At 35.4% G+C, this 23429-nt stretch overlaps 1 protein-coding gene across 5 annotated transcripts in view; it reads left to right on the top strand.

Annotated features, from left to right (window-relative positions):
* The window catches only part of LOC150088826 (uncharacterized), a 518204-nt gene extending 496174 nt beyond the window's left edge, over positions 1 to 22030 (top strand). For all 5 annotated transcript variants that reach the window (XM_090369685.1, XM_090369682.1, XM_090369683.1 and 2 more), the window contains 2 exons: positions 5360 to 5442; positions 20843 to 22030. In XM_090369685.1, the coding sequence (XP_090225811.1) occupies positions 5360 to 5442; positions 20843 to 21845 (1086 nt within the window). In that variant the 3' untranslated portion in view covers positions 21846 to 22030. The remainder of the gene's footprint in view (positions 1 to 5359; positions 5443 to 20842) is intronic.
* Positions 22031 to 23429: the final 1399 nt, after the last annotated feature.

Here is a 23429-nt window from a genome sequence, read left to right as displayed (position 1 = left end):
TGTAGACCACTTCAGTTCTGATACTCTCCGTAGTTAAATAATTATACAAATAGATTACATGTATTTCCCCTCCTTCATAGACAAGGTCAGCGATCCAATGCACCCCAGAATTGGAGACCCATGGACCTCAAGCCCGGCCCCAAAATACATCGAATCACTTCCCCAATATTTTAGTGAGAGAATACAATATATCTGTATTTTAAAACAATTTAAAGTATTTTAGACCAAATAAATACATAGTGAATCCATACTCTTAATACTTTAAAAACTAATATTAAAACAAAAAAATTAAGAATCCTATAAAACATTAAGAGACTGAAGAATTTTGTACTTCCCTGTAGTGGACAGGGCTTTTCAACCAGGCTCATGATCACAGGAAAGTGAAATTGCAGGTATTTTGGGGGAATTTTATAGCATGAAGATTAGTTGTGATCCTGGTGCATGCATGTGAAGGACCATGAATCTGAGATGAGGTAGGGCTGACATATAGTGACTGAATTTTGATATAATTTAATTTCAAGTGCCTCCGAAATTAATAGTTTGGTGTAATCATGTTGGATGCTGAGAATTTTTACTTCATTGAATAGAAAGGTGTGGCCTTCACTGATCGCGTGGAATGCGAGTTTCGAAGCCAAGGAGCAGGATGAGAGGACAGATGTTGAATGTTGTCTCATTCTTGTATTGAGTGTACAATGAGTGGATCCCTGGTATGAGGATTTGCAGTCCTTGCAAGATACATTGTAGACTAAGTCCTTTAATTGGAATGTGGATGAGGATTGGACTTTGGTTTTTTTAGGGCAGCATGTAGTTTCGTTGTGGGTTTAGCTATGATTTTGAATTCTGTGTCTTTGAAATACTATTTAGTTTGAACCATTGTTCAATATACGATAAAGCAATAAAATATTTTTTTATGTTATTATTGTTGATAACAGGAGAGGTATTGTTTAATCTGTTTTTTGCTTGTATCCTTATTTCGTTTATAATAGGTAGGGGTAACCTCTATTTTGAAATCTGTTTTTTAGTGTTTGTTCCTGCGTTTAGGGCTGATTTTAGATGTTGAGTATTTGTAGGTATTAAGAAATTGATTAAGGATGATGGATCTTTTATAGGTGAAGGGGTGGTAGCTGTTGTAATGAAGAAACATTCCAGTGTTGGTGGTCTTTCTGTATATGGTGAATTGAATTTTGTTCATAACCCATGTGAGGGTGAAATTTAGAAAATGCAATGATTCTGTTTCAGTATTTTTGGATTCTAGTGTGAAGCTTAATCTTGCATGGATATTATTTAAATTTTGTAGGATGCTTGTATGTTCCCCACATCTGTCATGCAGAGTATATAGTCCATAGTAGGTGATCCACGGAAGAAAGAAAGTTAAATGTATTGTTTCGATATTGGTAAGGTATATTTCTGCAAGTAAGCCACTTAGATTTAATCCCATGGGTAGGCCATAAAACTGTTTGAAGACTTTACCTGGGAAGGTGATATAACTGGTTTCAGTTAAAAGTTTTATCAGGTTTAATATAGCAGTAATCGGGAGTTTTGTATGGTTAATTGATAAGAGGTCTTTGTTTAGCATGTCCTAGATGATGTCCAGGGTGTATGCGACATTCACATTGGTATATAAAGAGGTGACATCTAGGGAAAATAGGTTGTCTTTATCATTAAGTGTTTATCTTTTAGTATGTTAAATAGCAAATCATAGTTTTTTATTCCAAATTTCATGGTTTGTCTGAACAGTTTGACTATATTATATATGTGGGAAGCTAATGCTGAGAATGCGGAGTGTTTGTATGAAATGATGGGACTAATGGGGAAAACCTGTCTTATGTAGTTTGACCTGGCCAAAAAGTGTGGGTATATTGTACATCCCAGCTTTTAATTGTTTTAATTGGGCCATCGTAATGTAATTGTTTTTTTTCGGTATGTGGTTAAATTCTTATTATATTGGTTTACTAAATTGGAAAAAAAGGTCCAGATTGACTTCTTCGTAAGTGGAAGTATCCGATACTATGGAATTTAATTTGTTGATATAATCTTCCTTGTCTAAACTACAACCGTATCGCCTTTGTCAGCTTTTCGTATCATGATATCTTTGTTTTCTTGAAGGTCGTGTAGTGCTGAGGTTTCTTTACTGTTTAATTTGGAGAGGTGCGGGCTTTTAGGGTTGTTCACTACCTGGTTTGAATGATTATGTCTTTCTGCAGGACGTTCCGAAGTCCAAACACAACCAAATACGGAGGATGCGGAAAGGTCAGGGAATGACCACCGCATATTCCCGGAGCAATATGGCCTTAGTTGCTAATGCTCCTAAAAACCAAATAACAAACTAACAAACATCCGAAGTCCAAATTTGATGTCTATAACAAGTTGTTTCTTAGGCAAATTGGGGGGGGGGGGTTAGTTGTAGTTTAAGCCTTTGGATAGAAGCGAAATTTGGTCACAGGTTAGGGAGCTTTTAGAGAGATTAGTGACATGAGGCTGTGCCGCAAGTTGAAAGTGGCGGTTCGGGGTAATTAGCGTGTGGAATGTCAGATATCTGGGATAGCCTGTTTAGTTTATTTTTGTGGTAGTCTCTAATTTCCAAAACTAGTGCTTCGCGATGAAAATTTATAGTGGTTTTCATGGTTGACCAATCATTCAGGGGAAGGTATTTTCTTAATTTATTACGAATGTGTTTGACTTGATGCAGATATTGTTACTCTGATAGCATAACAAGATCTCAGGTGAGGTTAATGATAATTTATGTATTTTAATGCCTACAAATACTCAACATCTGAATCAGCCCTAAACACAGGAATACAAACACTAAAAAACAGATTTCAAAATAGAGGTTATAAACGAAATAAGGATACAAGCAAAAAACTATTATAAACGAAATAAGGATACAAGCAAAAAACAGATTAAACAATACCTCTCCTGTTATCAACAATAATAACATAAAAAAATATTTTATTGCTTTACCTATTGAACAATGGTTCAAACAACTAAATAGTATTTTCAAAGACACACAATTCAAAATCATAGCCAAACCCACAATGAAACTATATGCTGCCCTAAAAAACCACAAAGTCCAATCCTCGCCCACATTCCAATTAAAGGACTTAGTCTACAATGTATCTTGCATGGATTGCAACTCCTCATACCAGGAATCCACTCGTTGTACACTCAATACGAGAATGAGACAACATTCAACATCTGTCCTCTCATCCTGCTCCTCAACTTTGGAACTTGCGTTCCATACGATCAGTGGAGGCCACACCTTTCTATTCAATGAAGCAAAAATTCTCAGCATCCAACATGATTACACCAAACTATTAATTTCGGAGACACTTGAAAATAAATAACATCAAAATTCAGTCAATGTACGTCGGTCCTACCCCATCTACAGATTTATGGTCCTTCACACACATGCTCCAGGATTGCAACTAATCTCTATGCTATAAAATTCCCCTGCAATACCCACAGTTTCACTTTCCTGTAATCATAACCCTGGTCGAAAAGTCCCGTCCGCTTCAGGGAAGTACAAAATTCTTCAATCTCTTAATGTTTTATAGGATTCTTAATTTTTTTATGTTTTAATATTAGTTTTTAAAGTATTAAGAGTATGGATTCACTATGTATTTATTTGGTCTCAAATCATTTAAATTATTTTTAAAATACAGACTTATTGTATTCTCTCACTCAAAGATTGGGGCGGTGATTCGATGTATTTTGGGGTCGGGCTTTGGGGTCCATGGGTCTCCGATTCCTTGGTGCATTGGATCACTGATCTTGTCTACGAAGGAGGGGAATACATGTAATCTATTTGTATAATTTTTTAACTACAGAGAGTATCAACACTGAAGTGTTTCTACAAGACATCATAGAGGTAAATCTTCCATTTCTAAACTAATATAATTTTAATGCATTGAGTCACTGCTGATAATTAGATCGAGAGTGTTACTTTCTTTTGTTGCCTCTCTAACTTGCTGCAGCAGAAAACAGTCATCCAATAAATCCAGAAAATTTCTGCTATTGTGTGAGTAACCAACCCACAGTTCCAGTCAATATTTGGAAAGTTAGGATTCCTCATTATAAGACATTCCTATCTAGTGGCCTACTCTGCCTGTCTGTATAATTATTCATTATACTCATCGCAGTCATTTGGCCTATAGCTGACTCCTACTCTTATTTTACCGAACTGACTTAATGTTGCACTGGTTACTCACATCATCTGGGTGCACTGTCTTAAATTCTGTGTGCTTCTTAAGCAAGAGTAATTATGCCTTCCCCAGGAGGGAAGGGATAATTACAATGTTTACAGGAAGGACAGGTAGGACTCCTGTTATGTATAAGTGGCACATGTTTCCAGTATTCCCATTAGGTCCGCATTTGATGGCTTAATCAATACTTCAGATTCATCAAATAAAAGGCATTCGTTATTTAGGTAGTTCTTCTGAAATAACTTCTTTTTATACAGAACATAATGAATGAAAACGGTTCCATCAAAGTGTTTTAAAATTATAACTAAGAAACTTTCAGGAAATTATACTTACTCTAACTTGCAGTGAAGAAGGGGAAACTTTGTGAAGGATGGAAATTTACCAAAAACTTTGTAGTTATAGTTTATAATTTTTATTTGGTATTACCCAAGTCTTGAATTCCCTTACATTACAATTTCTATCTGCAGAGCATCTTTCTACAGAAAACAAGAAATGTTCAGATGGGGCACAGGGAATTCATAGAGTGGAAGTACTTGGGCTTTATCATGAATTAGAAACTATAACAAAAAGTCAAGCTTGCATGGTTAAATATAGCTGATGATTTTAATTTTGTGTTTATGTATGCCCCCCTATAATATTAGTAAATTAATAAGAGGAGTTTACCTCAATATAGTACGTGGAACACTTCCGTATGATACCCTCCAGAAATTAAAACGGAAAAAACGAAAAAATCGACAACTTACCGGTACATTAAAGTAAAATATAAATAATTAAAGTAAAATATAAATAATTAAATAATCAATTTAACACAATTCAAAATCAATTCAAAACAATTAAAATTCAAATTAACGCAATTAAAAGAATCTAACGAAAATATTCAAAACGATTTTTTGAGTATTGAGTATTACAGCTCTGATTCATACTAGCCCCCCTATAATGAACAGTAGTATAAATTTTGCATTACCTCGATCACCAAATGGCAGAATTCATGTAAACTTTTTTTTTTTAACAGGAAAAAAGTTACACATGGAATCTACTTTCTTTTTATATTTTCTTTTTAGAGTTTCTTGATTTATGCAATTGTCTATACAAAACAAAATGGAACAATTAAATGTTATTAAAAAGCAAAGTTTTGGATAATGCTTTGTGTTTTTCAGGCTTCTCAAATAACTGAAGGTGGAAAAGAGTTTGATTCTGATGATGTAGGAAATTATGAATATTTGAAACAGTTACTAGCAAGGTAAATATGATAAATGTGAGGAAAAATATTCTATTTGCTATATCAGTATGCATATTCTGTATTTGCCTGTTTTACTTTCATAACCAAATTGAAATGATGAAAATTCCCTAAAATTGTAAATTCTGGAGGGTTTTAACCAGCTTTAATAGATATATATAATTAGAATATAAAATAAGAACATACCAGTCATATGGAAGGCCAAGTAAGTGAAGAGAAAGCAAACCAGTGCCCAGGGGGCTCACATCTAGTGAGTATGGACTTGGCACACCCAGGGTCCTCAGCTGGTTATCATTCTTCTCTTTCTTGCTGATTCCCTTCTCTCTCTCTCTCAAGGTAACTCAGAAATTTTTTTTTGCTGGTGCAGCATAAGCCTCAGGCTTCCTTGCACCATAGGGCTAATAATAACAAATAATAATAATAACTCCAGCAACAGATGAAGAAGGTGGGGATGCACTCCAAAAATAATTTATAAAGGATGCCAATTAATAAAAATATCAAATAATATAAATTTACAAAAATGCGAATTAATTCAAATTTGTGTTGGCACTAGGTACAAATTATGTGAAATACCACTATAAACAGAGATGAAAACCGACAACAGTGTGATGAACAGAGTGAAACAAAAATAAAATAAAATAGGCCGACATTGTGCTTCCTCTTGTGGCTGCAAGGCCAACAATAACTGGGGAATCACTGCATTTTGAATGTTAAACAAATCGATGCATCGCCAACCTGACAAATACACCAACCAACCCACCAGTGAAATAGATTTGACTAATAGTAGCCCTTATGCAATGAAAAGTTATACTATAACTGAACACCAAACCCAAAAAAGCAGTTAAATAAGAATACAAACGAAAGAAATTTAACTATAGCTGGCAGTACAAGTGGCTCATTAGTATCTCAACTACTAACCATATAACAAAAATAAACTTAATAAGTAATAAAGAAGATAAACACAGGAAACAAAAATGGAAAAAGGAAGAAAATCAGTATAGCAAACATCAGTGGCTGTAAAACATTACCTACTACATGTTAGAGAATATATAATTTGAATATAAATTAAGAATATACTTGTCGTATGGCAAGTCAAGTTGTTGTGGAGAATAGAAAGAAAACCAGTAAGTGACTACTACAGCAACAAAAGAAGAAAGAGTGAAAATAAATCAAGATAAAGGATGTTGCAGAAAGAAAGAATGCACTCCTATAATAATTTAGAGAGAGAATACCAATTAATAAAAATATCAAATAATGTAAATTTTAAAAAATTCCTATTAATTCAAATTTATTGGCACCCTCCTTAATGGCATCAGATCAAAATTTATAATGGTATTTATAGTGATATTTCATATAATTTGTACCTGGCACCATCAAGGGGCACTGCTAAATTTAAATTAATTAACTGGCATTTTTGTGCATTTATATTATTTGATATTTTTATTAATTGGCATTCTTTCTAAATTCTTCTTCAAGAGGAGTGTTTCCATTTACAATGGGTTTCCTCAGCCTACAAGTTATTTCTTGTTAAGAATTTTTTCCCGCCATAAAGTGCAGTTCAAGGTGTCTTGGTCGGTTAAGCCTCGGGCTGTCATGCACTCCTGTACTCCATCCATCCATGTCCTCCTAGGTCTTCCTCTTCTCCTTCTTCCAGGAGGTATCCATTCCAGGATAGCCTTTGGATATCTGTTTTCTTTCATCCGTTTTACATGTCCATACCATGTTAGACGCTTTTCTTTGATGGTGTCAATAATAGTCTTTTTCACTTCCATTTTTTTCCTTATGTCTTCATTCCATTTTCTGTCTCTTCTAGAAGTTCCTGCTGAGCGTCTCCAAAAATCCTTTCTCCAAAAAATTCTTTCTAAATTATTCTAGCATATTCTTAATTTATATTCAAATTGTTTCCTCAGCATGTGGTAGGTAATGCTTTGCAGCCGCCTATGTTTACTATACCGATTTTCTTTTTCCATTTTTATTTCCTGTATTATTTTCTTTATTACTTATCAAACTATTGATATATATATTTAAAAAATACTTATCTTTTGATAAAATAGTTACATATATACACATGCATATACATACAGTAACATCTCAATTATTTGAATAACTAAATATGTTAGCATGAAATGGTCTGCTTTTAATAACCATTCTTGGTGCAACATGAAAAAAGAAAGTTAGTAATTTTATATCCCAGTAAGTAATTATAAGCATCATAATATTCAGGTCTTAACAGATTGTTCAAGATTTAGTCACCACTGGAAGGCATACTAAAAATTAAAAAAAAAAAAAAAAAAAAGTCTTCTGGAACAGCCATTATACAATAAACTCAAGTCATATGATGAGGGGAAAATACCAGTGCTTTTAGCATTAAGTTCATATAATGCCAGTCCAAGACACCGGTATCGATTAACCTCATGCTGTGATTTGGTTGATTTTTTTTTTTTTTAGGAGCATTAGCAACTAAGGCCATATTGCTCCAGGAATATGCGGTGGTCATTCCCTTGACCTTTCCGCATCATCCGTATTTGGTGGTAACAGGCTCAAACCCCGGTCTAATCAAGAAGTGTATGCTACGCACTGCTGCTCCTTCCCACCTGGCTACGGAGATGCCCATGTTGTGATATCAGATGATCTGTTTATAATTAAATGCTGTGAAAATTCAAAACTTTTAAATTTATTTATATGATTAACTTTTATATGTTAAATTTTTTAGAAATGATATTGACTTATTAGCATACTGAAGCAACACAAATAAATAAAAAAAAAGTACACAAGATGTTAAATTGCCTAGTAACTCCTTGCATAATAAGTATCCAATTTACAATATTCTTGCATGCTAACAAAGTACCATAAGATAAACAGTATAATGTTTTCAACATCAGTACAGCAAAATAGTTTGCTGTACTGATGTTGAATTCCAAACTAATTATGAAATGCTCCCTAGATAACTTTAAATTTCAAACTATCCTACTGACAGCAATAGTCTTACTAATTAGGCTATTATTCTTTGTCAAATTCCTTCAACCAGTAAGATTCATTTAATAAAATAATTATTATAAAATAATAATTTCCATTATTCTACCTTTGTTGAAAGTCATACTAATTCTAATTCTTGTAAGTGTGTGGACTGAGAAAGAATGAGGATGCATCAACATTTAGCTTACGCACTCCATTCAAAGCCTTAAACACCTCAATTAGATCTCCTCACACATGCCTAGTTTCCAGACACTGCAAATTGCAAAACTGAAGTCTTGGTAAGAGTACTCATTTATTCCCATGATGCAGTGCCTTTGTAAAAATGACCAGAATGGCCTCTTTTCTTGACTGGCAGCTGTGTGTGTGAGACACTTGAATTCAGTTCTTATTCCATTACCCCATTCTTACAAATAAATATTCTAAACAGTGACTCATAGTCATTATCCCAAAAGAAGGGAAAGGATCAAGTATCTGCTGGATAGTTGCTGTTGTCAATTTTCTGTAACCAAATAGATGGCACAAAGTGATGTACTATGCATGGACCAAGCTACCATGGAGGACACTCTGGTAGTCTGTGTATAAAAATAACAAATAAATGTACCTGCATTTTTAACAAATAACAGAATAGCCTTTTGATGATATTTTTAAAAGTACTAGTCAACTGACTATTACTTTTAAACCAACCTAGCCAACTGATAGATAAGCAAGTTAAGTTAATTACTGGTTAAGTGTTTTATCTTTATCACAGACATCTTTAAATTACTTTGAAATGATCCATTAGCCTTGAATAGGTTTATATTTATTTCTCTCAATAAATTTTATGTTATTTATGAATTTGTAGTTAATGCACATTCAATCATCCTAATTATTGTTTTGTGAAATAGAATAATTAACTCTTTCTTCTGGTAGACTGTTTATCATTAATAGAACCTCATATATCATACTTTTACTTTACAACAGAAAGTAGAATAACCATTAACTGTATGGCTGTAACTGATTTACAAAATTTTTAAATTTAAAAGCACAGAAGCCTATCTATTTTCAAGATGAAGGGAAGGTTACATCTGAGCTTTAAAGATTAAGTGTATCTGCAATGTATAATTAATTGCAAATTTTAATTCTTATTGAATTAACACTGACCAGTTAAATTTGAATTATAGAAAGATATAGTGGATTTTGATTTGTGTGTTTTATCACTGTAATGTTGATCATTTATCAATATGTGATGGTGGCTTTTGGTGAGGTGAAGTTAAGATTACAGTTTTTACAATGTTGCTCTAATTCTCTGATCCAGATAGAAACTCCAGTTAATTTACTTCGATAGTTTGCAGCTGTGTTATCTTCAATACTTTCAGCTTTAAGTTTGTATTATACATCAGTAATTATCGGTTTCTTATTTTTTTATTATTATTATTTTTTTTGATGGAATAGCTTAATGCCTTTACTAAACACTTTGAATGAGCCTCCACTCACCATAGTTACCATATTAATACATGCAAAAGCTTATTATACATCCAAGTACATCTGATAACTTTACTCACATTGAATGCAAAACTTTTAATACTCATACTTTTCTCCACATAAATTGTAATCTCATCAAAATGATAATTAAATTGCTATTGATTCTTCTAAGTCACCTCAGCAGAGTTTATATGAATTATATTATCTGACATTGTGATGTAACCTTATTTCACCTCTCACATAGACCATATATCACTTGTAATAGCTTCCCAAATGCTATTAATGAATATTAAAATTAAATGTCAAATTATCCTTTGCATCCAGTGCATTTGTGCCAACCTTACAGTAGCTTATCAAATTGCTTTGTCATAATATATCCTTAAAAAACAGTTGGTCATGTCAGTGCCATGCTGTTACCCTTATGGTCTGAAGGACAGAATTCAGGCTGGTGGTATAGTGTTTGGGTAGCCTTGGCATCCCACTCCCGAGTGCATTTATTGCTTGCCAGGTAGTGGGCATCCCATTTGGGCTCCGTGGTGGGTAGGTTGCTGGGCACCAAACAAAAACAAACTCATGAATCCCGATAAAGCTGTTTCTTCTGGGGCCCCAACACAGTCCCTATCTGAAAAATTAGAAGTTGATTCTCCTGATGTCACTTCAGCAGAAAGACAGAAAACTGAAACCATATCAGGTCCAACACCCCATTACTTAATAATACATTGTAGAAAAAATATCACCCTTCTTTATCCAGAAGGGTTGGTAGGTTCTCCTAAATCTGTCAAATGGTTTCACTTGAATGACATACTTGCAGCGACCAGAAGTGACAGACATTCAGAACAACTCCTCAGAGCTGAATCTATTCAGCAAATGCCTATGACAGTTACCCCCACCCCCTAAGACACTTAACTCATCCCATGGTGTCATCACAGAATGGGATCTCCTTGAAGTGTCTGAAGAGGAAATCTGTTCTGAATTAAAAACTCAAGAAATGAGAGCTTCGAAACGAATATTCATGCATAGAGATGAAAAACTTGTTTCTTAATTCATCGACTTCTTCTAATGAGATCAAAACTGGCTATATCAACTGTCTAGTGCATCCATATGTCCCAAATCCATTAAGGTGCTTTAAGTGCCAGAAATATGGAGACTCACAAATGGCCTCTCGTGGAGCCCTTGCATGCACTCGATGTTTTGCAAAGGACCACAAAACTACATCATGTTCGGCCACAAAACCAACCTGTAATAACTGCCAAGGGGAACACCCTGCATACTCCCAAGCATTCCAGAGGTTGAAAGAAGAAAATGAAATACAAAGACTTAAGGCAGAGTTGTAAATATCATATCAGGACACAAGAAAAATGGTGAAACATAGAAATGCAAACAAACCTACCTATGCTCAGAAGGTAACAGGGAGATGTTCCATCAGAACTCAGACCAAAATGATCATCACACCAAAAGAGTCACTCACTCCCATTGCATGCCACCTGTTAAGCTCAATAAAACCTGCACAGAAGGATCAGTCAGCTGCCACTCCTATATCTGTACTTCCTAATACTCTACCAGTAATAGAAGAATTTGCTAGAGAAAAGAATAAGAAACCTGAAGTACATCCCAGCTCTAAAGGAAAAATGGATGTCAAGGAGAAGGAAGTACCTGATGAAACAGTCTTGGAACTCTTTGCAGAGAAGGAAATGTACACAGGACAGTATCCATACTTCCCCAAGAAAGATAAATCCAAGACTTAGAAAAGTAAGCCCTCAACATTTTGGAAGCCACCTGATGGACCCACCAAGCCAAAATGATAACTAAATTCCTGCAGTGGAATTGTTGTGGATTCTGGCAAAATACTGATGACATCAAGGCCTTCCATAAAAAGCATGAGCCAGTTTGCTTTTGCTTACAGGAGACATATTTCAAGGCAAATGAAAACCCTTCCTTTCGTAATACTACTATCATATGTAAGGACAGAACTGGGGATGGATCTGCCCATGGAGGAGTTCCATCCTTATGGGAAACCAGACTCCACTCCAACCTGTGCCGCTTTACACTAACTTAGAAGTAGTAACAATTTGCCTTACGGTAGGGTTTCTATTAACAGTATGTTTGATTTATTTGTCACCTGGTGCTGACATTTCCCTGACAGACCTTGATGATCTCATTGTGAAGCTGCCAACCACTGTACTACTTCTCGGTGAAATCACCGAGAAGTAGTATTTCACCCTGTGGGGTAGTGTGATGTTAATGGAAGGTGACATATCATAGAGTATCTGCTCACTGACGATAACTTCTCCCTTCTAAATGTAGGAACTAACATCTTTTTTCACTTGTCTACCTGTACATTTTCTGCCATTGATCTTTCTATCTGCTCCCCTTTTCTCCTCTCTTCATTAACGTGGCAGGTGGAGGAGAACCTGTATGGAAGTGATCACTTTCTGGTGATAACCACCCTAAGTATTGGGAAACCATTTCTTCCTTTTAGGTAACCACAATGGAAGTTTGATCAGGCTGACTGGAACGCCTTTCAACATCTGGCAGAATTTGACATCGCTACATTCAGTTAGGAGCCTATCAATGATGCAGTGACGTACATCACAGAAAATATTGTTCTTGCAGCTGAAACTGCCATAACAAAAAAAAATCTACCTGGTTTCCACCTTTTCCCAAACTATGGTGGAATTCAGAATGCACAGCAGCAAAAAAGGCACAAAACAAAGCTTTGGGGATATTCCAATGATATCCTACCACAGCCAATATAATAGCCTTTAAATGTGCACAAGCCAAAGCATGCTACATTCACCATCAGAGTCAAAAGGAATCCTGGATCTGTTTCACATCATCAGTTACCTACTCAACTAATACTAAGATGGTCTGGGATAAAATCCAGAAAATGAAAAAAAAAAGATACATCTCACCCTTCATCATTGATCCTAGAGTATAATGGATGCACTATCACAGAGCCAACTTCAATTGCTAATGCTCTTGGGGAAACATTTGCTAACATCTCAGCGATATCATCCTATTCCCCAGAGTTCCTCATCCTGAAACATAAACTGAAAAAGAGGCACTTAATTTTACATCAAAGGGATAGAGATCCCTACAATGGGCCATTCACTGTACAGGAGCTAAAAAAGAGCTCTCACCCTTTCTTTCTAAAACTAGTGCTGTTGGAGCAGATAGCATCCATTTTGAAATGATTAAGCACATTTCACCAAAATTGAGGGATTACCAACTCCTTCTGTATAACAGCATATTTACTAAAGAGCAGTTTTCTGATGCTGTTGCATGTCACCAGTTCTTACCTTTGTGAAGCCAGGAAAAGATCCTAAAATTTCTACCAACTATTAACCTATCACTCTGACTAGCTGTATATGCAAAATCCTTGAGAGAATTGTTAATTTTCATTTGTAGGGTGCAGTAATGCAAGTTTGTTGCATTGTTGCCCTTGCATTTCTTTCTGTGTCCACATGCAACATACTTTGTAATCAGACAGCTATGAATATATATCAGTAACATTCCAAGATTTGACCTTAAACTGATTGTCACTCACTTCATGGGTACTGGGGGTTTCTTAAGTAGATATTCTATATTCTAACTGTCATGCAAAATAAACATATCACCAATTAAAGAAGTTTCGTGATTATTTTTAACAAAACATTCCTTTAATTAAAAAAAAATAAGTAAAATGTAATGCCTACTTTGCACATCATGCATGTGCAAAGTAGGCATTACAGAAATTATCCACGGATCCCCTGGGAACTATTTTCGGATCCCTTGGAATCCACAGAGCACAGTTTGGGAACCAATGCTGTAGAAGCAGTCTCTCCCATTAACAAGCACAGACCATGCCAAGAAAAATTCTAACCCATGAGCCTTACACAGTCTATCCAGAACCGAATTGATTGACAAGGCTCTCATCATATGCTCCCTCTTGTTGTATCTAGACAGAATTGCAGACACTTTCAAATTTAACCTTAACTCATGACTTTTTTTTTTTATACATTGCTCTGTACTTGTTAAGTATGTTTGCAGATATCCAACTCTTAATGTCATTAGTGCCAACACATACAACAATATCATCTTTTGTGCCCTTAAAAGATCTGCTCTACAATGTCATCAACTTTCCTCCTGGCAGACATACCCTGGTTCTATTCCACCTATCCTTTTTGCACAAAAAGGTGTTTTGAAGCATCTGTTGAGAAATATAAATCACTGCCTGTTCAATCTGGTCTTTAACTCTGTGACATTAACTTTTTTGCATACACCTTGTTCTTTGTATACCCCATAAAATGAAATTCATAGGTGTGATATCCAGTGTATGAGAAGTGGCTGCCCAGCCAGTCCATTGGTTAGGAATTTTTTTCTTGAGCAAATCATGCATGCGCAAGCTCCAGTGTGGTGGTGCCCCATCTTGCTGATAGAACACATGTAGCTGCATATTTTCCAGCTGAGGTGCACCATACAACTCGGAGATATCTAGGTAATTTGCAGAGTTCACAGTGTTTTCGTTGGAGAAAAATGGTTCAATCACCTGACAGAAGTGCACACCACACATTTACCCTGGAACTATCGTGCTTGTGTTCATGAACTGAGAGGGATTTTCAGATCCCACTATGCGACAACTGTGTCTATCAACTTTACCAGATGGGTGGAATATTGCTTCATCACTGAAAATTATATTTCACAGAAAATTCTTGTATTTGTCTACCATGTTGAGAATGTAAACCACAAATTCTTCTTGTGGTGTTTGCCATGAGGCTTAATTTCCTGGAAGATTTGTACTTAGTATGCATAAAGTTTCAGTCTCTTGTGAACTAACCTATGTAATGTTGCTCGTGATATTTCAGCTGCAGGCTTGGCCAGCAGGTAAATTTTGTAGGACTTTTGTAAACACTTCCTAAATTTCCGAAACTTGATCTGCAGATATTTGAGAGGGCATAAATTCAAATTGAGGAAAGACAGATGTAGGGTAGATGTGCAGAAGTTTGCTTTTAGCCAGCGGGTGGTTGGTTGGTGGAACAGACTTCCATCCTTTGTTGTGGAAGTTAGCATTAGCATTAGTATTAGCATTAGTAGAGGCATATGATGCAAGAAAGCAAGCTTATTCAGCATCAGCCAAAAAAAAAAAAAAAAAAAAAAAAAAACACAACCACTACTCCCATTTCACTCCTCCGTTCGTTCGAAATACCTGTCCAGCTGAGCCTTAAATTTGTTTAGGCTATCAACTTCAACAACAAGTGATGGAAGTCTATTCCACAAACCAGTTCTACATCCTTCTTGAAATGAGGCCTCCAGACCTGTATACAGTACTCAAGATGTGGCCTGACCATTGCCTTATACAAGGGAATAATTCCTGTATTCCCTTGCTAGAAAGATTCCTGTATATCATTGACAAGACACCATGAGCTACTCTTGCAGCCCATCTGCACTGCTCATAGAACTTCATATCTGCCTGCACAATTATCCCCAGGTCCTTTTCATTCTCTACCACTGTCAGTGTAGTACCACAGAGTTGATACATTGCTCTGGGGTTGCTGTTTCCCATATGTAGTACTTTACATTTGTCAATGTTAAACTTCATTTGCCACCTCTCAGCCCATCTGCTCAACCTTTCCAGATCCTGTTGCAGCAGCATAGCATCAGTAGTGTCCTTAACAACCCTGCCAACCTTTGTATCGTCTGCAAACTTGGACATTAAGCATGATATACCATCATCAATATCATTTATAAATACAGAAAACAATAATGGACCCAACACTGAACCCTGAGGGACTCCACTAATAACATTAGTCCACGATGAGCAGTGTCCATTGATTACCACTCGCTGTCTTCTCCCACTCAACCATCCCTTTATCCACAGCAGCAATTTGCCTCCAATGCCACACTGCTCCAATTTGTGCAGCAGTCTTCCATGTGCAACCGTATCAAAAGCCTTTCTAAGATCAAAATATATAATATCAAAGTTATTCCCTGCATCCAGTTCTTTTGTGACTGCATCATAGTATCCAATCAAATTGGTCAGGCAAGACTTTTCCTTAACAAAACCATGCTGTGTACAAGCTATAACTGAAGTCTTGTCTATTACCTGTATCTATTACTATTTTTCTTCCTTGATATAAACTCTGCATTATTTTTATAAGATGCTTTGGGTATCCTTTATTACGCAATATGATAGTTTTTGTCTGTTTACTCGATCAAATACTTTTTCATAATCTATGAAAGCTAAATGTGTTTCTAAATTAAACTCTTTTCCTTTTTCTATTATTTGTTTTAATACAAATATATTATCTGTACATGATCTTCCTTTTCTGAATCCTGCCTGTTCTATTAATATTTCATCAGAGATAATTTTAATCTAGTGTTTATTAATTTGCTATACATTTTATGTACTGTATTTAATATGCTAATCCCTCTATAATTCTTTGTATCATTTCTATTTCCTTTTTTAAATATTGAAATAATTTTTGCTATCTTCCATTTCTCTGGTATTTTATATTGTTCCCAACATTTATTAAATACATTTAATATCCTATCTTTTAAAAAACTTCCTCCATACTTTTTCTCCAAATGCATTTGTTCTCTCTCCGATGTTTTACTTATTTCATCTTTAAGCCTTTTTTCATATAAATTTTGTATACTTTCTTCTTGAAGTAGATATACTTTGTAGCCTAACTCCTCCTTCCTCTGTTTAATAGCTTTTCTCTTCTTCCATTTAGCCCATAACTCTATTTTTGAAGCCACTGAAAAATGATCTGAATTAATATCATAATCTCTAAACACCTTGGCGCCTCCGTAGCCAGGTGGGAAGGAGCAGCAGTGCATAGCACACGCTTCTTGATTAGACCGGGGTTCAAGCCCGTCACCACCAAATACGGAGGATGCGGAAAGGTCAGGGAATGACCACCGCATATCCCAGAGCAATATGGCCTTAGTTGCTAATGCTCCTAAAAACCAAAATAACAAATAATCTAAACACCTTAGTATTCCGACATTGTTTTGCTCATTTTTGATTTACTATTACATAGTCTATTATTGATTGTGTACCTTTTGCCGACCATGTATATTTATGTATATCATGTTTTCTAAAAAATGTATTTGTTATCTTTAAATTATTAAATGTTGCAAAATCTCTTAATTTATATCCACTTCAATTTACTTTATTTTTTCCATAACATCCCATAATATTTTTTATTGGCTTATTCCCTACCCGAGCATTATAATCTCCCAAAATAACTACATGGTCCTTTTTTACGTTCTTATCTAGTTCTTTTTGTAACTCTAAATAAAATTTATCTGTTTCTTCCTCTTTTCCATCTTCTGGAGCATAGATTCCAATTATACATAAATTACCTCTGTCTAATTTAAATCTTACTGTTATTATTCTATTATTTATAATAGAATAATAACATAAATGTGTAGCTCTGTATTTTGGTTTTCCATTTCCCGATCTATTAATATTACTACACCTCCACTGGCTCTTTCCTTTTGATCTACTCCACTGTATATCTTTGTATAAGAATCATAATCATTCAACTTCTTTATATCCTAATCCTCCTCTTATGTTCCATGTTACAATATTTAAAATGTCCGTTATTCCTTTTCGTTTCCTTTTCCTAGTCCGAGTTGCGTCCCTTTGTCCGTCCATTTTTCTCTTTGAGCTTTATGAGTTTTTATTTTTTTTACATGGGGAGGGAACCAGCCTTCTGCACAACCCCCAACCTGGAGGACCAGTATGTTACTCTTTGTCTGATCCCTACCCTTTGACCTGTCTGGCTAGGGTGGCCCTACCAGTAGTCTAGCTACCACCAGCATGGCTCTCTGGGTCATCGGGATATTCAAGCCTCCCCACTGCGACAAGGTGGTAACATTTCGGGGAGGAGGTTTACTTTAAAAATTTAAATAATTTTTATTTTTTAAAGGTTTATTTTAAAAAATAAAAATTATTTCACAAACCACCTCCAAAAGTTGATAGCCTAAATAAATTTAAGGCTGAGTGGACAGGTATTTGGAATGAACGGAGAGGTGAAATGGGAGCATGTTTTTTCTTTTTTTTTTTTTTTTTGGCTGATGCTGCATAAGCTTGCTTTCTTGCATCATATGACTCTACTAATGCTAATACACTAGGCCTACCTGTTCCTTTCCGGTGCAGCATGCTGCTGGTTTCTTGAAATTATTTCAGCCATTGCCTCATTGATTTTTCATTAGGTAGATCTTTCTGAAATTCCCATTGAAAGCATCTCTTTTCAGTCACTGAAGATTTGATATCCCACAGCCACAACACACATTGCTTTCTCCTTTACAGTTTAATGCTTCAAGGCCGCCAACCACACAAGAAAAACTCATTGAGTTGCTTTGAGGCAGGTTACGAGAAATCTTTGACAAAAGATGCTAAGAAAAACAACAAGGATTTCTTTACTTATATAAACTCTAAAAGGAAGGGGATGAATCTGATTGGTCCACTTGATATCGATGGTTTGGCTCTTGATGATCCTGCTCAGATAGCAAACAAACTGAATGAGTATTTTGCATCTACATTCACACATGAGGAGTTATTAAGGTTTGAAAATGGCAGAAGGTTATCAAATTGTAGCAGGGTGCTTAATGATTTTGTAATAACTAAGAGCAAAGTGGAGGAGAAATTGTTGAAGTTAAACATAAGAAAGGCACCTGGGGTGGATGGGATCTATCCAGTTATATTATAGGAGGCAGCAAAGCAACTAAGCAAACCCTTAGCCATAATTATGAGAGCATCCTTGAACTCAGGGGTGGTCCCCACAGACTGGAGATGTGCAAATGTATCCCTAATTCACAAAGGGGGATCAAAGGGTGACACGAGTAATTACAGACCAGTTAGTTTAACTTCTGTTCCGGGTAAAATAATGGAGTCACTGGTTAAAGATGCATTGCAGGATCATCTAGACAAGACTGCAGCAATAATTCAGACACAGCATGGGTTTGTTAAGGGAAAGTCTTGTCTGACAAATTTGGTCGGATATTATGATGTGGTTACAAAGGAACTGGATGCAAAAAATAATTTTGATATCATATATTTGGAATTCAGGAAAGCTTTTGACACTGTTGTGCATGGAAGACTATTGTACAAATTGGAGCAGAATGGTATTAAGGGTAAGTTGCTACAATGGATAAAAGGATGGTTGAGTGGGAGAAGACAGAGAGTGATAATTAATGGGTGCTGCTCTTCATGGACTAATGTTATTAGTGGAGTCCCACAGGGTTCGGTGTTGGATCCTCTGTTGTTTTGTATATTTATTAATGATATTGATGAAGGTATATCAGGCTTAGTGTCGAAGTTTGCAGATGATACAAAGGTTGGCAGGGTTGTTAGTGACAGTAATGGCAGTGTGCTACTGTAACAGGATCTAGATAATTTGGGCAGATGGGCTAAGAAGTGGCAACTGAAGTTTAACCTTGACAAATGCAAAGTACTGTATATGGGTAGAAGTAACCCCAGAGAAATGTACCAACTGTGTGGTACTACACTTAAGGTGGTGGAAAATGAAAAAAGACCTGGGAGTAATTGTGCAGTCAGATATGAAGTTTTCTGAGCAATGCAGACCGGCTGCCAGGGCAGGTCATGGGGTTTTGTTAATGATATATAGGAATTTTGCTAGCAGGGAAAAGGAGGTGATTGTCCCTCTGTATAAGGCAATGGTCAGGCCATGCCTTGAGTCTGGAGGCCTCATTTTAAGAAGGATGTAGATTTGCTTGAGCGTGCACAGAGAAGGGCAACAAGATTGGTGAGGGGAATGATGGGATCCTCTTACCAAAAGAGGCTTAAGTTCTGCAAATTGCAGTGGCTGGAGACTAGGCACCTGTGCGGTGATCTGATTGAGGTGTATAAGGCCTTGAATGGGGGGAGGGGCACCTCTGTAGTCAGGTGGACAAGAGCAGCAGTGCGTAACACATGCTTCTTGATTAGACCGGGGTTCGAGCCCGTGACCACCAAATACAGAGAATGCGGAAAGGTCAGAGAACAATCACCACATATCCCCGGAGCAATATGGCCATAGTTGCTAATGCTCCTAAAAATCAAATAACAACATAACTTCCTTGAATGGGTTGAGCAAGCTGAATTCTGATGGGATCCTTCCACTTGTTCAGATTACGAACCTAAGGGGGCATAAATTCAAATTAAGAAAAGACAGATGTAGAATAGATGTGCGAAAATTTGCCTTTAGCCAGCATGTGGTTAATTGCTGGAACAAACTTACATCTGTCGTTGTGGAAGTTGGTAGGTTAAATAAATTTAAGGAGCAACTGGACAGGCATTTGGAAGGAATGGTGTGATTTTTTTTTTTTTTTTTTTTGCCTGATGCTGCATAAGTTCATACACTTGCTTTCTTGTATCACATTCTACTACTACTACTTTGATAACTGCAGCAAGCTATTTTAAAATATCTATTACAATAAAATTGTAATCGAGCTTCATAATTAAGTGAATAATTTATAGACTTCCCGTATTATATCCTGCAATCTTTATTATTGATACTGTTTTTCTTATAAAAATATGAGACATATTTTAAACATATAACAGAATAGATGTCTATGATTTTATTTGTTTAAAATTAGTGCAATTTACACAGTAATTCAAGGATGCAAGTTGATTCTTTTGTATATTGTAACAGTGGCTGTCACAGGATTTTCTTCGGGGAAAGGGAGAGATAAAGCAGTGTTCCAAGGAATCATTAAGTTTTAATCATCATGCACAGTAAATAAATTCACATTATTTTGATTATAAGGGGGACTATAGTTCCTTTAGCTCCTACCTGGGACAACCCCTGTGTATTGTTAGACCAAAGAATTTACTTAAGATAATTGAGAGGCTGCTGGCCACCAAACATCTGGATGAAAAGATGGTCCACAATTTAATGAATTTATTTATATATTACTTGCTTTATTTATTTTTTTTTACTTTGTTTGTCTAATTTAAAATTTTAAACACTTTCAGACAAGAACAAGAAAGAGAGGAATTAGCTAAACGTCACCAGCAAGAGTTACAGGTGTTCACAATGCATAGAAAGGGGCACTACCGCAGTGAAAGTGCTACTTTGCCACTTGTTCCTACATCAAGTAATGCTGATGGAGATAAACCAGGCTTATTAGGAATGGGTTCCCTATCTATGAGTGATCCTGGCTGCCAAATGTTAGCACATTCTCAATCTTCTCCAGTGATTCCTCAGCTTGAACTTTCATATCCTAATAGCTTAAAGACTAGTTACAATGAAAGTACTTATTCATCCCCACTTTCTTCACCTGTTGCAACAGTTAATCCTTTTCTTATTTCAGCATCACAAGGAATGTTGTACACCCCAACATCTGTTGCCAGGAGATCAATCACTCCACAAGAAGTAAAGAGCTTTGCTTCTGCAAACTTTTATGATCGTAGCTCAGATGGTGGGCAAATGAATTTTTGCCATATGGGTATTGCTGAGAATCAACAACCTAATTTTGAAAATAGAAACCAAATTGAGAATTCTGATTTGGAATGTAGAATAAACCTTAGCACCTTACCAGTTTCAGTTCCTTCTGTTCATACCGAAGAACCAAACCTTGTGATAAATCCATTATTGGAATCCCAGATGATAGATTCATTAGTTATTGTTCCTGGTTTAACTTCTTCTAGGTCACCAGTAGGATCTCCACAGCTTTCACGCAGAACTTTACCTACTCCAACTGTTTTTCCTCCTACAGCTGTTCACAGTTACCAGCAACCAGCTCCATCATTCTGCCACCCTTCTACAATTCTCAGTCATTCTGTTTATGACAGCAACAGGCTAGGACATCAGTTTAATCATAGATGGTGTGCTTCCATTCCATACAGTACTAACTCTGCAAACACTGGCATAGCTCAGCAACATCAGAATGCCTTGAGCATCCCACATACACATTCGCAATTGCCAGCTACAACAGCTTATCCACCCTATTCCCAAACAACTGGACTGGGAATATAGCAAACTAAAGGCCGAAATTTAAAAAAAAAAAAAAGCTGTGCCTTGAGATTTGTGATGCCACCTCTTTATTTGTATGTAAATATTTCAGATGCTCTCATTTCACTGGCATATCATTGCCACTTAAGGACTAACCAGTAAAGAATATGAAGCATGGATAGTTCTTTTTTTGTTCAGCTGTAGCTTGATTTAGTACACCACTGTTGAAACAAACAAATCAATAATAAAAAAAAAAAAAAAAAATATATATATATATATATATATATATATATATATATATATATATATATATATATATGCTGTGTAGTGTGAAGTTCAGAAATTGTTCCTGTTATGTTGATGAACAGTGTTTTTCAGTATCTGGACACTGCTTTTTTGGAAGCTTTTTCAGCTTCAGAAAAAATTCAGTACAGTTTAATAAATATTGTTTGGTATCCTGTAATTTGTGTATGTAAGATTAATTTATCATATTTCTCCTGTTATAATAATTAAAATAGCACATTATATGCAGCAAGATATATTCACATTCACTTGTGCATGCACACACACATACACACACCAAAACATCTAAATTTTTCTTCCTGTATGCATTTATCTTGATTAAATGCACACACTTTTGAAGATATTTGTGTGATAATAAGTCTTCCTTTGTGTATAATTAGGTGTGTATGTGTGTATGTATATATGTGTGGGAGAGTATAAATTTGCACACATCTGTTCACATATAGATTTGCATATTTGATGTAAAAAAGTTTTCTTTCTTTTCTTTTCTTTTCTTTTTTTTTTTTTGTATATTTGTCTCAGGTATAAAACAACTTGTATAAAAAACTTGATATTCAAAGTTAGAAAAACTAAGCAGACACTGATATTTTGTACATAAACTGTTTGTAATTACAAGGAATTCACTTTTCTGGTTTCATTATTATAAAATAAAATTGTATATTATCTTCTTTTTACTTAGCATATAGATGCTTGTTAATTCTATCAAATTATGTCAAGGACCTTTTGGAAGATTTCGTATTGAAGCTATCAAAATGGTGGCGTGAATGTTGTTTTTTCAGCAAAATGAAACAATATTTCTTGTATGTTTCAAACTTTAGCAAATGAAACATATTTACTATGGTTTACAGCAATACCTAAAAGTATTAAAAAAAAAGCCTTTAGCAACAATTTTATAAATTGTAGAAGTTTATAAGTTTTGGTTAAAGTTGATTCATAAAAGTTAGTTTTTAAGAATTAATAAAACAAGATAATGAGAACTTTTTGCTGCTTATTCTTGCTAGTCACTTGTTCCCATAATACATCAGTTCTGTATTTGTTGTCTTTATCTGCTTACCCTGCATGTGCATAAATATTACAAATTAGACATTTGTAAAATGATATGATTTTTTTAGTATTGCTACTACTACATCTGATATTCTGTAACTTTTCAACAAAAGAAAGCTGAATACTTTCATCTTTCTTTTCCTGTAATTTAATGAAGTTCTTAGCTTTAATAAGAATTTTGCTTATTTTAATATTATGGTGTTTAATGTTGACAGTCTCATGCCCCAACAGGTTGACCAAGTAATACATGCAAAACATTTG

Source organism: Mastigoproctus giganteus, chromosome 3 (genome assembly GCF_048544385.1).
Source record: "Mastigoproctus giganteus isolate SK-2022 chromosome 3, ASM4854438v1, whole genome shotgun sequence".
In the NCBI taxonomy this organism is placed as follows: domain Eukaryota; kingdom Metazoa; phylum Arthropoda; class Arachnida; order Uropygi; family Thelyphonidae; genus Mastigoproctus; species Mastigoproctus giganteus.
This window is presented reverse-complemented; position numbering and strand designations above follow the sequence as displayed.